Source organism: Anas platyrhynchos, chromosome 26 (genome assembly GCF_047663525.1).
Source record: "Anas platyrhynchos isolate ZD024472 breed Pekin duck chromosome 26, IASCAAS_PekinDuck_T2T, whole genome shotgun sequence".
NCBI lineage: Eukaryota > Metazoa > Chordata > Aves > Anseriformes > Anatidae > Anas > Anas platyrhynchos.
Window position 1 is genome coordinate 1762984 of NC_092612.1, and position 15617 is coordinate 1778600.

A 15617-nucleotide genomic window follows, 5' to 3' on the forward strand; every position below is an offset into this window, starting at 1 on the left:
TTTTTTTTTTTCTTGGGGGGGGGGGGGGCCTGGCTGGCTCGCGGATGCGTTCTGGGGGGGTTGGGGGGGGGGGGTTGGGGAATAAAAGGCTGCCCCGTGGGGTCGCGTTTCTGGGAATAAAGCGGGGTGCCCCCCCCCCCCCTTTTTCAGGTGGGGAAACTGAGGCACGGCGCTGCCTTCCTGCCCCCCCCCCAGCACCAGCATCGGGGGCATGAGGGCAAATAAAGGGGGATGGGGCTCTCTCCAGGGCTGCCTGCTGTGTGTGTGTGTGTGTGGGGGGGACACAGCTCGGGGATTTTTTTTCCGCTCCCCCCCCCCGCCCCCCCCATGTCCCATCTGCTTCCCGTGCGCCCCAGCTGTGGCTTTGCCCGACCCGGGGGCGTTTCTGGGGAAAAAAACGTCAAAACCGCGGAATTCGGGAGGAGGTGGCGCGGCGGGGTGCTGGGGGGGGGATAAACCCGGGAGGGGGGGGGAGATTTTGGAAGGGGGGGGGGTCCTGCAAGGGCTCTGCTCAGCCCCGGGGCGCCTCAGGTTGGGGGCTGAGCATGGAGGGGGGGGGCTAAAATTGGGCTGAGGACGTGCCAAACTCAGCGCATGTGTGAGCCCTGCTGCCGTGATGGGGGGGGGGCAGAATTGGGGTGGTGATGCCGGGGGGGTGCCCCCCCCCCCCCCCCACGAGGAGGGGACCCCGGGGGTGACATTTGGGGACGGGACCGTGCGCCCCCCCCCTGCCTGCGCCCCGGTGGGGTCTCGGTGCGCCGCGAGGTTTTGGGGGGCACCTGGGGGGGGGTGTTGGGGGGGGTCTTGGTGGCCTTGCGGGGAGGGGTTGGGGGGGTCTGGGGGCTGTGCTGCCCCCCCCCGGGGCACGGGAAGGGCCGGCCGGCCGGATGGACGGGGGGTGCTTTAGGGGCTGGGGGCTGCGGGTGCGCTTTGAAAGCGGGGAGGGGGCCAAGGGGGGGGGGGAATTTTGGAGATGAGGGGTCCGGGGGGGGGTACGGGACCCCCGGGGGGCAAGGGGGGGCAAGACCACGACCCCCCCACACCCACCCAGGGGCTGCGTGGGGAGCGTCGGGGGGTTCCCGGCCACCCCCTGCGCCACTTTGAGGGGGGGGGCTCGGCGATCCCCGTCCCCCCCCAAATTCCCCCGCGGGGTTGCGGGCAGGGTCGGGGCGGGGGGAGCCGCCGGCCCCTCCCCGGGAGGCCGGGCCACGCGGGGTGGCTTTAAAGCCGCCGGTCCCACGCCTCGCCGTGCCCGTGGGTTGCAAGGGGGGGGGGGTGGGGGGGCTCGGTTTGCCACCCCTTGGAGCTGCCCCCCCGGCCCCGGGTCGCGATGCTGCCCTCCTGGCTCTGCCTGGCCGCCCTCCTGCCCCTGCTGCCCCCCCCGACCCCCGCTGCCCCCCCCGACCCCCCCTTTTGCCCCCCGCCCTGCCCCTGCCCCACGTCCCGCAGCCTCCTCTGCAGGGAGCCCGGCACCGTCAGCAGCCTGGGGGGGGTCCTGCCTGGGGGGGGGGCGTCCCGCCTCCTCGTCGAGATGTGAGTGGGGCTGGGGGTAAGGGGATGGGGCTGGGGGAGAGGGGAGAGGGGCTGGGGACGGGGATAAGGGGCTGGGGGCGAGGGGCTGGGGACGGGGATAAGGGGCTGGGGGTAAGGGGATGGGGACAGGGATGGGGCTGGGGGCGAGGGGATGGGGCTGGGATGGGGCTGGGGGCGAGGGTATGGGGACGGGGATGGGGCTGGGGGTAAGGGGCTGGGGCTGGGATGCAGATGGGGACGGGGCTGGGGCTGCGGATAAGGGGATGGGGATGGGGACAAGAGGATGGGGCTGGAGGCAAGGGGATGGGGACAGGGATGGGGCTGGGGGTGAGGGGATGGGGACGGGGATGGGGCTGGGGGCGAGGGGCTGGGGCTGGGGCTGGGGATAAGGGGATGGGGACGGGGATAAGGGACTGGGAATGGGGCTGGGGCTGGGGACGGGGACGGGGACAGGGATAAGGGGCTGGAGGACGGGGATGGGGTTGGGGATGGGCTGGGGCTGGGGGTGAGGGGCTGGGGCTGGGGATAAGGGGATGGGGACGGGGATAAGGGACTGGGAATGGGGCTGGGGACGGGGACAGGGTGGTGCAGGGGATGGGGATGGGGATGGGGACAGGCATAAGGGGCTGGGGCTGGGGATGAGGCTTGGGGCGAGGGAATGGGGCTGGGATGCAGATGGGGACAGGGCTGGGGGTGAGGACAAGGGGCTGGGGACGGGGATAAGGGACTGGGGACAGGGATGGGGCTGGGATGCAGGAATGGGACCGGGGATGGGGCTGGGATGCGGTGGTGGGGATGGGGACGGGGACAGGGATAAGGGGCTGGGGCTGGGGCTGGGATGTGATGATGGGGACGGGGACAAGGTGGTGAGGAAGGGACTGGGATGCGATGATGGGGATGGGGACAAGGCGATGGGATGGGGTTATAGGGCTGGGAGACTATTGTGGGGACAGGGCTGGGGCTGGGGACCAGGGGCTGGGGCTGGGACACGATGACGGGGACGGGGACACGGCAGTGGGGTGGGGGGGGGACATTGGGGTACGATTATGGGGCTGGGGGGATGACATTGGGATAGGATTATAGGGCTGGGGTCGAGGCGAGGCTGCAGGGGCTGGGACACGACGATGGGGACAGGGACAGGACGGGGGGGGCCCTGCTGTGACCCCCCAGGGGCTGGGGGCAGCTCCTTGCCCCCTACCACGGGGGTGCCAGTGGAGAGGGGGGGCGCAAAGGGCTGGGGCGCAGCGGGGTCCGTGGCGAGCAGGGGGGGGGAACGGGGGGGGGCGTGGGTGGCACCGGGGTGCCCGGGCTGGGTCCTCGCCCTGCCGCATTGCCGCACGCCCCCCCCCACATTGCCTCAGTTTCCCCCCCCCCGGCTCTTTGTTCGCCTCTTCCCAGGGTGGGGTGGGTGGCGGGGGGGGGTGGTGGTCCCGGGTGCAGAGAGCGGTGCCCCCCCCCCAACCATAGCAGCTCCTGACAGCAAATTGGGGGAACGAGGGGGAGGCTCAGGGCTGCTCCCCCACCCCCGGGAGGTGCTGCCCCCGTGGGGGGGGGGGACACACCTGACCCCCCCCCCCCGTGGCCCCGTTGCCTTCCAGCACCATCCAGAACCAGCCGCTGCTCACCGCCCTGACCCGCGCTGACACCAGGATGCTGCGGGACCTCCGGAACCTGTGAGCACCCTGGGGTGCCGGGGGGGTGCAGGAGGGGGGGGGACAGAGGACAAGGTCCTGGGGGGGGGGTCTCGGACCCCGCTGTGCGTGCTGAGCCCTCTCCCCCCCCAGCACCATCACCGGCTCGGGGCTGCAGCACGTCTCCGACGATGCTTTCCAGGACACCCCCAGGCTGAGCCACGTGTGAGTGCCCCCCCCCATGGCTCCGGGGCTCCGATCCCTGTCCCTACAATTCCATGTCCCCCCCCCCCGGCATGGGGACACTCATCCCTGGTGCAGTGTGGCTCATCCCCATGCCCGGGGGGGGGATCGATGCCATCCCGCCGCAGCCAGGCTTTGGAGAGGTGGGGGGGGGACACACACGTGGGGCCGTGCTGCTGAGTGGGAAACCATCGATCGGGGCAGGAGCCCCCCCCGGGAGCGAGGGGGATGCGGGATGAGGGGGATGCGGGATGGGGGTGGTCCCGGGGTTATGGGGGGGGGCTGATGGGTGCTGTGCTGGCAGGAACCTCTCCTTCAACGCCCTGCGCAGCCTCTCCTGGAAACCCTTCCAGAATCTGCCCCTGCAGGAGCTGTGAGTGCCCGGGGAGGGGGCGCAGCGGGGGTGGCCCCCCCCCGGGGTGGTGGTGGTGGTGGGGGGGATGTGGGTACGGGTGGTGCGGGAGAAGGGGCTGGGGGGCTGGGGGCACGGAATGGGTGGTGCCCTGCGGTGAGATGGAGGGGATGGGAGTCATGGGGGGGGGACGGGGAGGGGATGGGGATGGTAATGGGGATGGGGAGGGGATGGGGATGGGGAGGGGATGGGGACGGTAATAGGGTCAGGGATGGGTTGGGGATGGGGATGGGGATAGGATGGGGATGGTAATAGGGACAGGGGTGGGTCAGGAATGGGGACAGTAGTAGGGTCAGGGATGGGGACGGGGAGGGGATGGTAATAGGGACAGGGATGCGTCAGGAATGGGGACGGGGATGGTAATAGGGTCAGGGATGAGTCAGAGACTCAGGGATGGGAATGGGGATGGGGATGGGGATGGGGACGGGGACGGGGATGGGCATGGAGAAGAGGACCGGGATGGAAATGGGGTTGGCAATGGGGTACAGCACACGTGGCACACCCCCGCGTGAAACCATCCCCCCGGGGCGCCCCGTCCAGAAGCAGCGCAGCTGGGGGGGGCCGCCCACTTGGCCCCCCCCGGGCACCCCGCTGCAGCACACGTCCTCTCGCCCCCTTTACCCCCAGCATCCTGGTGGGAAACCCCCTCAAATGCTCCTGCGGGGTCCGCTGGCTGCAGCTGTGGCAGGACGGGAGCCGCGCCGAACTGGGCAACCAGTCGCTGGGCTGCTGGGAGGGCGGTGTACTGGTGCCACTGGGCAGCCAGCCCCTGAGCGGCTGCGGTAGGTGGCAGGGACGCGGTGCCCCCGGTTTTGGGGGGTGCTGGCGTGTGTCCCCCCTCCTGGAGAAATTGGGGACAGCGCGGGGACCTCTCGCACCCCGTTGTCCCCGGCAGAGCCCCCCACGGTCCGCATCGAGCACCCCGAGGTGGCGCTGCGCCAAGGGGACAGCGTCAACATCACCTGTCACATCGCCGGAGAGCCACCGGCCACCGGGGACTGGCTGGTGCCCGACGTGGGCTCGGAGCCACCCGGGGTCACCAAGGCAAGCACAACGCCCCGGGGCTGGGGGCACGGCGGGGGGGGTGGGTTTGGGGATGCCAGGTTTTGGGGACGCAGGTTTGGAGACACCGGTTTTGGAGCCACTGGTTTGGGGACTCCAGGTTTTGGGGGCGCTGGTTTTGGGGCCACTGGTTTGGGGATGGAGGCTTTGGGCGTGCCGGTTTTGGGGCTGCCAGTTTGAGGACACCAGTTTTTGGGGATGCCAGTTTTTGGGGATGCCACCTGGGGTCACCAAGGCGAGCGCAACGCCCCGAGGCTGGGAGCACGGCGGGGAGGGGGGTTTTGGGGACACCAGGTTTTGGGGACGCAGGTTTGGAGACACCGTTTTTGGGGCGACTGGTTTGGGGATGGAGGCTTTGGGCGTGCCGGTTTTGGGGCTGCCGGTTTGAGGACACCAGTTTTTGGGGACGCCAGTTTTTGGGGATGCCACCCGGGGTCACCAAGGCGAGCGCAACGCCCCGGGGACTGGGGGCACGGTGGGGTGGCGAGGGGGGTGCGCAGTAGGGTGCGTTGGCTCACTGCGTCCCGCTGTGCCCCGCAGGTCTCGGAGGGGGAGCTCGTCCTGGAGATCACCAACGTCTCCTCCAGCCTCAACCACAAGGAGCTCACCTGCCGGGCAGAGAACGCGGCGGGGCCGGCGGAGGACAGCGTGGTGCTGAACGTCACCTGTGAGCCGCACGGGGAGGGGACGCGGGGACCGGAGAGGGACAAAGGGGCTATGGGGCTGCAGGTTTGGGGACGGAGGGTTTGGGGACGGAGGGTTTGGGGACACCAGGTTTGGGGATGCCAGTTTGGGGACACCAGGTTTGGGGATGCCAGTTTGGGGATGCTGGTTTGGGGCTGCAGGTTTTGGGGAGGCCAGGTTTTGGGGACGCTGGTTTGGGGATGGAGGTTTTGGGGGACCCCAAGTTTTGGGGGACGTCAGTTTTGGGGGATGCCAGTTTTGAGGATGCAGGTTTGGGGCCGCCGGTTTTGGGGCTGCTGGTTTTGGGGACACTGGTTTGGGGATGGAGGTTTTGGAGCCACCGGTTTGGGGACGCCAGGTTTTGGAGACGCCAGGTTTGGGAACGGAGGGTTTTGGGGAGGGAGGTTTTGGGGATGCCAGGTTTTGGAGACGCCAGGTTTGTGAACGGACGGTTTTGGGGACGGAGGTTTTGGGACACAGGTTTGGGGCCACAGGTTTTGGGGCCGCTGGTTTGGGGATGGAGGTTTTGGGGATGCTGGTTTGGGGCTGCTGGTTTGAGGACACAGGTTTTGGGGCTGCCGGGTTTGGGACTGCCGGTTTGGGGGCTTCAGGTTTGGGGACGCAGGCGGCTGTGCCTCCCCAGTCCCTCCGGTGATCCTGCTCCTGCACGAGGCCATCCCGCAGCACTTCTGGTGCATCCCCTTCTCGGTGGACGGCAACCCGGCGCCCAGCATCCGCTGGCTCTTCAACGGCACGGCGCTGGCCGAGGGGCCCTACATCCACACCCGCATCGTGGAGTACGAGCACAACTCCACCGTGCTGCACGGCTGCCTCCAGCTCAACCGCCCCACGCACGTCAACAACGGCAACTACACCCTCCTGGTGCGCAACCCCCTGGGCGCCGCTGCCCGCAGCGTGCGGGGGCGCTTCATGGACAACCCCTTCAGCTTCAGCCCCGAGGAACCCATCCCTGGTACGTCTTGGAGGGGCTGGGGGCTTCCTGGGGGGCTCCCCCCCCAGATGGTGGAGGTGCCCCGCAACCTCTCCGTGCGCCGACACCGCGGTCTCCGTCTCCGTCTCGCTGCCTCGTGGCTCCGTGCCTCAGTTTCCCCAATTTTTTTGGGGGTGTTCTCTTTTTGGGGGAATAACGCGTGGTTTTTTTTCCTTTCTCCATGCTGTGCCAGTGTCTCTGTCTCCGCTGGGTGAGTGCTGGGCACGCTGCTCCCCCTGCCCCAAATCCCCCCCGAGCCGTGCTGACCCGGGGTCCCCCCCCCAGTGCGGGTGCAGCGCTCATGGAGGAGCGTGGCTGTCCTTGTCCCCGCTGCATCCCCAAACCCCACGCTCACCCTGCGCCCCTCTCCCCGCCCCAGGCACCAGGAACAGCTCGCTGGAGGGGCCCGTGGAGACGATGGACGAGCGCACCTTTGGGGTGAGGGCTCGGCCGGCACGGGGGGCCCTGTGATTTGGGGTGGGGGGACCAGGGCACCCAGGGGAACGCAGGATAAATCCGTAAAGCACAGCCAAACCCGAAGCCAAACGGGTTGGGAAGGTGATGGGGATGACGGCAGCCCCCTGCCCTCCCCCTGCCTCAGTTTCCCCAACGGGCTCGCGGCCACCTCCACCCCAAGGGCTGGGAGAAGGGACCCGGCTCCGCAGCCGGACCCCGAGCCCCCTCCCCGCTGTCCCCAGGTGTCCGTGGCCGTGGCCCTGGCCGTGTTCGCCTGCCTCTTCCTCTCCGTCATGCTCCTCGTGCTCAACAAGTGCGGGCACCGCTCCAAATTCGGCATCAACCGTGAGTCCCCCCCTCGCCCCGCTCCCCGTGCCCGGCCGCAGGGTGACTGTCCCCACGGGACCCCATCGCCCTGAACCCCCTGGGGGGGGGGACACACCGGGTGGCGATGGGGGGCCCCCGCTGGGGCCAGGCAGCGCGGGCAGCAGCTGCTAATTCACTCCTGGAATGGATTCAGCCTCTAAATGGGTTTGATCGGGCTGGCTCCCCCCGGGGCCGGCCGGGGCGGGGGGATGCTCGGCAGCGCCTGGCATCGCTGTGCAAACCCCCCCCCTTTGCTCCCGTCCTCCTCCCCGTGATGTCCCCGTCCCTGTCCCCCTGCAGGCTCGGCCGTGCTGGCCCAGGAGGACGACCTGGCCATGTCCCTGCACTTCATGAACCTGGGCAGCAGCCCCGTGTCCTCCACCGAGAGCAAGCTGGAGGGGCTGAAGAGCAACTTCATCGAGAACCCGCAGTACTTCTGCAATGCCTGTAAGGCTGGGGGGGACCCCCGAGCACCCCCTGTAGCCCCCTTGCACCTAACTGGGGTGGGGGGAACCGGGGGCTGACGCCTGGGTGCCCCCCCAAGGCGTGCACCACGTGCAGCGCCGGGACATCGTGCTCAAGTGGGAGCTGGGCGAAGGCGCCTTCGGGAAGGTTTTCCTGGCCGAGTGCTCCAACCTCCTCCCGGAGCAGGAGAAGATGCTGGTGGCCGTCAAGGTGAGGAGGGGGGAACGGTGATGGGGGTCCGGGGTGGGGGGTCCCGGGTCCCGGGCTGAGCCCGTGTGCCATCGGCAGGCGCTGAAGGAGGTGACGGAGAGCGCGCGGCTGGACTTCCAGCGGGAAGCCGAGCTGCTGACGGTGCTGCAGCACGAGCACATCGTCAAATTCTACGGCGTCTGCACCGAGGGCGAGCCCCTCATCATGGTCTTCGAGTACATGAAGCACGGCGACCTCAACCGCTTCCTCAGGTGGGCCCGGGGGGCGCGCGGCCCCCTCCCCGCGCGCGCGCGTGTGCGCTCCATCAGCGGGGCTCAGCCAGCCCGCCCCGCGCTCCCTGCTAATGCAGCCCTCCTTGCAATATTGATTAGATTAGCTGTCTGAGAGGCTTAAATAGAGAGAGATTGGCCATCAGCTGGAATAAGCAGAGACTTTTCGATTGGCCCCCCAGGTATTGCTGCTAGACGGGGGGGGGGGGTTGGTGCGGAGAGGCGGGGGGGGGGGGAGGCTGCCAGAGGCATCGCTTTAGTGGCCAGGCGATGAGCTCTGAGACGTGGCTTTTATGATTATTGTTATGGGACTTGGCAGTAATGGTTCTGCCGAGCAGAGCCCCCCGCTCGCGGCCGCGGCCTCCCCGGCCGGGCTGTCAGCAGCGCTCGCCATCAAAGGCAGCGTGCCCCTGCCTCGCCTGCTGCCCCCCCCCACCCCCCGGCCGGCTCCGTGCCCTCCCCGTGCCCACCCAGCTGCGTGTGCACGTGCACGAGTGTGCACAGCCCTCCTCGGCACGCAGCCGGGCTTCCCTGGCGTGGGTGTGCGCACACGGGCGTGCACCACGCCTCCAGGCACGTGTGTGTGTGTGTGTGTGTGCGTGGTTTTCTTGCACATGTGTGCAGCTTCCCTGGTGTGCATGCACACGTGTGTGTGCCCGCCTGCCCTCTGTGCGTGTGGGGTGTGGATGCTGCTTCGGCTGTGTGTGCATGTGTGTGGCTCTCCCTGGTGTGGCTGCACGTGTGTGTGCACGCTCCCCGGCACGTGCGCATGCATGTGCACGGCCCTCTCTGGCTTGAGTGCACACACACGTGCATGCCTTCCTGCGTGCATGCACACACACAAACGTGCACTCCTTCCTGTGTGCATGCACAAACACACGTGCACCCCTTTCTGCATGCATGCACACACACGTGCATGCCTTCTTGCTTGCATGCACACACACACCTTCCTGTGTGCATGCACATGCACACACACGTGCACATCTTCCTGCGTGCAAGCACAAACACATATGCACCCCTTTCTTCATGCACACACACATGTGCACCACTTGCTGTGCGCATGCACAATCACACGCGCACCCCTTCCTGTGTGCATGCACACATAGGTGCACGCCTTCTTGCTTGCACACACGTGCACACCTTCCTGTGTGCATGCACAATCACACGTGCACCCCTTTCTGCATACATGCACACAGACGTGCACGCCTTTTTACTTGCATGCACACGCACCCGTTCCTGTGTGCAAGCATACAAGTGCACCCCTTCCTGTGTGCATACACAAACACATGTGCACCCCTTTCTGTGTGCATGCACAATCACACGTGCATGCCTTCTTGCTTGCATGTACACATACACCTTCCTGTGTGCATGCACAAACACAAGTGCACCCCTTTCTGCATGCATGCACACAAATGTGCATGCCTTCTTGCTTGCATGCACACACCCTTTCCTGTGTGCAAGCACACACACATTCACACCTTTTTGTGTGCATTCACACACACGCACATGTGCACTGCTTCCTGTGTGCAAGCACACACCCATGCACACCTTCCTGTGTGCATGCACAAACACACGTGCACCCCTTTCTGTGTGCATGCACACACATGCACACGTGCACCCCTTTTTGTGTGCATGTACAAACACACGTGCACACCTTCCTGTGTGCATTCACACACACGCACAGTGCACTGCTTCCTGTGTGCATGCACAAACACACGTGCACCCCTTCCTGCGTGCATTCACACCCACGTGCACACCCCCCCAACCCAACCTGCACCCCCACCCCCACCCCTACGTGTCCCCCCCCGGCTCCGAGCACCCCCTCTGCCCCTCCAGGTCCCACGGGCCGGACGCCAAAATCCTGGAGCAGGGCCAGGGGCAGCCCCGCGGGCAGCTGAGGCTGAGCCACATGCTGCAGATCGCCACGCAGATCGCCTCGGGCATGGTGTACCTCGCCTCCCTCCACTTCGTGCACCGCGACCTGGCCACCCGCAACTGCCTGGTGGGCCACGAGCTGGTGGTGAAGATCGGCGATTTCGGCATGTCCCGCGACATCTACAGCACCGACTACTACCGGGTGAGCAGCCGTGCCCCCCCCGTCCCCGTCCCCGTCCCCCCCCCAAGCCTCGATTTTTCCATTTTAGCTGCTGCCCCCTACCCCGAGCCCATTTAATATTTAATGGTGCCGCAGAGCACTTAGCGGAAAGGGGTTGGGGGTCCGGCGGCAGCATGGTGGGGAAGGGCTATGGGGGGGGGTCCCTAGCTGATGGCCCCCCCCTTTTTGGGCAGGTGGGAGGCCGGACCATGCTGCCCATCCGCTGGATGCCCCCCGAGAGCATCCTTTACCGCAAGTTCACCACCGAGAGCGATATCTGGAGCTTCGGCGTGGTGCTCTGGGAGATCTTCACCTACGGGAAGCAGCCCTGGTACCAGCTCTCCAACACCGAGGTGAGCTTGTGGGGGGGGGGCAACACCTGCTGAGAGCCCCCCCACCATTAATTTTGGGGTCGGCCTCAAGCAAGGAGCTGAACCCCTGCGTCCCCCTCCGCTCTCCGGATGGGGCGTGGAGAGGACCCCAAAGTCCTGGGGGTACCTGGTGGTGGTGGGGGGGGGGGCGAGCTCTTTCCCCCCCCCAAATTTTGACCTCCCGCAGGCCATCGAGTGCATCACGCAGGGCCGGGAGCTGGAGAGACCCCGCACGTGCCCCTCGGAGGTGTACGACATCATGCAGAGCTGCTGGCAGCGCGAGCCCCAGCAGCGCCAGCGCATCAAGGACATCCACAGCCGCCTCCAGGCTCTGGTCAAGAGCCCCCCCATCTACCTGGACATCCTGGGCTGAGCGGGGACCCCCCCAAACCCAGCCCCAAAAAACCCCCCTACAACCTGGAGGGGTTGGCTGTCACCCCCCAGGCTGGTTGGAGGGGTTTGGACCCTCTCTCCGTGTGTCCCCCCCCGACGTACCCAAAAGGGTGCCTCGAGGGCTCAAACCCCATGGGAAGTGTCCTGGGGGGGGGCTGTGGGGCTGGTTGGGGGTCCCATTTGGGCTGTGCCACATGGGGTTGGGGTCGCAGCATCCACCCGATGTGGGTTTGCTCCTGGGGGGCAGAACCGGGGGTCCCCCAGCCCCACGTTGGTGGCTCAGCTGCTCCGGGGGGGGGTGCGGGGGGTCTGGGCGAGGGTCCCCCGTGGCTTGGTTGCTCCTTTCCCCCCCCCCCCGGCCCGGCAGCGAGCCCGGCCCATAATAAAACATCCACTTCTCTGCCATGCTGGGACCTGGCTGCCTCGGGGGGGCTTTTTGGGGAGAAAGGGGCTTTTTGGGGGGTAAGAGGGGCTTTTTGGGGGAGGAAGGGGGGCTTTGGGGGGAAATAAGGACTTTTTAGGGGGTAAGAGGGGCTTTTGGGGGCTAAGAGGGGCTGTAGGGGGTGAAAGAAGGGCTTTTGGGGGGGGTAAAAGGGGCTTTTTGGGGAGAAAGAGGCTTTTGAGGGGAAAGAAGGGCTTTTTGGGGAGAAAGAGGGGCTGTAGGAAGAGAAAGAGGGGCTTTTGGAGAGGGAAAGAGGGGCTTTTTTGAGAGAAATGGGCTTTTGGGGGAGAAAGGGGCTTTTGAGGGGAAACAAGGGCTTTTTGGGAAGAAAGAGGGACTTTTTGGGAGGAAAGAGGGGCTTTTTGGAGAGAAAGAGGGGCTTTTTGGTGGGGGAAAGAGGGTCTTTTGGGGGAGAAAGAGGGACTTTGGGGAGAAAGAGGAGCTTTTTGGGGAAAGAAGGGCATTTTGGAGCAGGGCACGAGGATCTGGTGGGGTCGCGGTGGCACGGCGCCGTCTCGGTGCCCGGCACGGGGCGAGGTTTGGGCGGCATCACCAAGGGGCGAAGACCCCAAAACTCAGAACAAAGGGAGGCGCCCCCCGTCCATCCGTCCCCCCCAAGACCCCCCCCTCCCCGCGCACCGTCACCGGAGCCATGGGGTTATCGGATGCCCTGGAGCGGCCACTTCATCATCATCCTTCCCAGGGCTCTCCGGCCGCCTTGGTAATGTTGGAGCCCTGGATCTGGCTGTAATGGAGCCGAATTGATTTCATCTGGCTAATTAGGGCTGCGCCCTGCCAGCTCCTTGCTTACCCACCGCGACCCGAGATAAGGGGAAGGGGAGCTGGGGGGGGAAACTGAGGCACGGTGCGAGGCCTCGGGGTGAATTTGGGGTGAATTTGGCACAGCAGCAAACCAGAGCTGCCCCCACGGTGCGCCCCAAATGCGATCTGTCCCCAGTTGTCACCCCAAAGCGGGGTCACCGTGTCCGGGTCACCAACCTGGGGCTGGGTGGGGAAACTGAGGCAGGGGGTTGGGAGCCGAACCCCTGCATCCAGCCGGTGGCTCCTGGCCCCTTGTCCCACCCCAAAGTTTTTCTGGGGGGATTTGGGGAGGGGTTTGGAGAGGTGCCCCCCCCTTATCCATGGCACCGGTGAGCCCCCCGCTTCCTTGGGGTTTCTCTAATCGCTGCCTGCGCTGATTGATGGCCTTTTCCCTCTGATTTAATTTGAGGAAGGAACAAGATTACAACTTTGAGCTTTTCCAGCGCTGCAGATTGCCTCCCCCCTCCTCCCCCCCCCCCGGTCAATACCGCGGCGGCCGCGCGCCACCTGGGCGCTGAAAAAGGAGCAAAACGCCCCAAAAAGTGGGACCGCACATGGCACAGGGCACCGGGTTCGGTGGAAAAACCTCCCCATGGCTGTGCCTCAGTTTCCCCCCGTGGGGCAGCTGGGGAAGGGTTAAGCCCCCCCCCCCAACCCCCCCCTCCCCATGGCAGCCCCGCTCCCAGAAGTGTTCAGCCCTGATTGATTTTCTCCCCCCCCCCCCCCAGCAGTTTCTCCATTTCAGCTGCTCCGGGGGGAGCGGTAATGGACTCTGGCAATGAGGTAATTAACGGCTCTGCTCCTTGGAAGAGGGTCCCCCCTCCCCAAAACCCCCCCCCAGAAGCACTGGGGACGGGGCTAAGGAGGGTTAAAGAGGGCTCGGGGTCCTGGGCCCCATCCCACATCCCACAGGAGGAGATTTTTTATGCTGGGGGGGCGCATCCTGCAGGGTGGGGAGCTCCTGGTGCTGCTGGCCCCGCTCCATGGGATGCGCCGTGGGGCACCCCATAGCGCTATGGGGCGGGGGGAGCCCCCCGGGTGCTGCTCGGTTGTGGGTTGGGTGCGTGGAGGTCCCCCCTTTTTGGGGCTGGATGTTTTTTTGGGGCTTGTGGTGGGTGCAGGGATGCAGCTGCGTCCTGGCACCGTGGGTCTCGGGGGGGGGGTGAGTGGTGGCCAGACCCCACACAGCCCCTAAGTGCACTTGTGGGGCCTCGATCCCCCGGCCCCAGAGGTCTCGGGGGGGGGGCTGCGGAGGCATCTCGGCGCTAACGAGGCGCAGCTGAAGTGCTGCTGAAGTGTCCCCGAGCAACATTTCCCCGTGACCCCGGGGATGCCTTATTGAAGAGCAATGTGTGCGTTGTGGGGGGGGCACTTCCAGGGGGTCCCAGCCCAGATGTCCCCACCCCGCAGCCCCCCCAGCCCCTACAGCCTCGGTGCCCACCCCTGCTCCGTTTTGGGGTGGCCGTGGCAAACCCCGGGGCCACGGGTGGGCTTGATCCTAATGGAGCCCATCGGTGGGCTGGGGGGGCTGGGGGGGGGGGGCAGCGGTTGAGCCACACTGGGACGTGAAAATCGTTAGGAGTGATTAGAGCTATTACTGTAACGAGGAGAGGCAATTAACGGCGCCTTGACATCAGTTGAGGCCGGCTAATGCACGCGCTTGGGGAGGGGGCGGCTGGGCGTGGGGAGGGGGCGACGCGTGGTGCTGAGCCCCCTGGCCGGGGCGAGCCCCCCAGGGGGGAATTTTTTTTTTTTTTTGGGGGGGGAGCCTGGGGTGTAGGGGGGTGCGTGCTGGTGCTGCTGGCCCTGCTCCTTGGGATGCGCCGTGGGGCACCCCACAGCACTGTGGGGCTGGGGGAGCCCCCGGGGTGCTGTTCGGTTGTGGGTTTGGTGCGTGGGGGTCACCCCATTTTGGGGCTGGATGGTTTTTTGGGGCTGCTACGGCCCCCTGGGGCTGGGGTCCTGCACGTGGGGACGCTGCGTGCTCGGGGTGCGGGGCTGCAGGGACAAAATGCTCACGGGGTGCAGGGGGGGGTCCCGGAGTTATCAGGGTTGGGGACGCTCTCTGGGGTCACCTGGTGCAACCACCCCCTGCCACCAGTGTCACCGAGGAGCCGTGTCCCCAACACCACCTCTGAGCTCTTCTTGAGCACCCCCAGGGACGGGGACCCCACCACCTCCCTGGGTGACCCCACCCCTGCGCCCCCTCTTCCCCAGCCCAAACCCCCCCAGGTCCCTCAGCCGCCCCTCTCAGGACTCGTGTCCCAGCCCCCCCCCAGCTTCGTCGCCCTTCTCCGGACTCCCTCGAGCACCTCCCTGTCCTTCTGGTCCCAAAAATGAACCCAGCACCAGAGCTGAGCGCAGCGGGACGCTCACCTCCCTGGTGGCCACACTGCCCCTGACACAAGCCAGGACCCCGCTGGCCTTCTTGGCCACCTGGGCACACTGGGGGCTCGTGCACCTGGGCACTGTGCCCCCAGCCTGTGCGCTGTGTGGGGTTGGGGTGGGAAAAGGGGTGGGAAAAGGATCCAGCGCTTGGCTGTGGTGGGAGGTGTGTGGGGTGTGGGGTGGCGAGGACAAAATGTGAGGGGATGTGGGGCTGGTGTGTGCAGGGGGTGCATGGATAAAATGTGTGTGGGATGCAGGGATGGTGTATATGGGATGCAGGGATGGTGTATATGGGATACCAGGCTGCAAGGACAAATTGTGCCCAGGATGCAGGGATGATGTGTTTGGGATGCGGGGATGATGTGTGGGATTATAGGGCTGATATGTGCACGGGATGCAGGGCTGCAAGGACAAAATACGCACGGGATGCAGGGTGGCAAGGACGAATTGTGCCTGGGGTGCAGGGACGATGCGTGTGGGATGCAAGGTGTTGTATGGGGATGTGGAGATGATGCATGCATGGGATGTAGGGCTGCAAGGACAAATTGTGCCCGGGGGTGCCGCCGCCTCCCGTATGTACCCCCCGTCCCCCAAAAAATGGGGTGATTTGGGGTTTTCGGGGGGATTCGGGGCTGCGCTCGTGTCCCCAGAGCCATCGGGGGCCGGGACCCTCCTGGGGGTGTCCCACGAAGGTGCTGCGGGGCCGCCCCCCCCCGCCCCGAGCCCCGGCGCTGTTGTTGTTCCAAACCTGCTGGTTTCTGGCCAGAAAAGGCGAGGAAAAAAA

At 66.3% G+C, this 15617-nt stretch overlaps 1 protein-coding gene across 2 annotated transcripts; it reads left to right on the forward strand.

Annotated features, from left to right (window-relative positions):
* The first annotated feature begins 1042 nt into the window (after positions 1 to 1042).
* On the forward strand, positions 1043 to 11284 carry NTRK1 (neurotrophic receptor tyrosine kinase 1). Of its 2 annotated transcripts, XM_072027956.1 has the most exons (17): positions 1043 to 1533; positions 3132 to 3206; positions 3318 to 3389; positions 3712 to 3780; positions 4447 to 4601; positions 4715 to 4863; positions 5422 to 5548; positions 6209 to 6538; positions 6750 to 6767; positions 6936 to 6994; positions 7255 to 7357; positions 7679 to 7825; positions 7923 to 8053; positions 8132 to 8304; positions 10159 to 10399; positions 10612 to 10770; positions 10976 to 11284. In XM_072027956.1, the coding sequence occupies exons 1-17, from the start codon at positions 1331 to 1333 to the stop codon at positions 11159 to 11161; spliced, it is 2397 nt and encodes a 798-aa protein (XP_071884057.1). In that variant the 5' UTR covers positions 1043 to 1330; the 3' UTR covers positions 11162 to 11284. The 2 variants fall into 2 exon arrangements, with proteins under 2 accessions (XP_071884057.1, XP_071884058.1); XM_072027957.1 differs by lacking the exon at positions 6750 to 6767.
* Positions 11285 to 15617: the final 4333 nt, after the last annotated feature.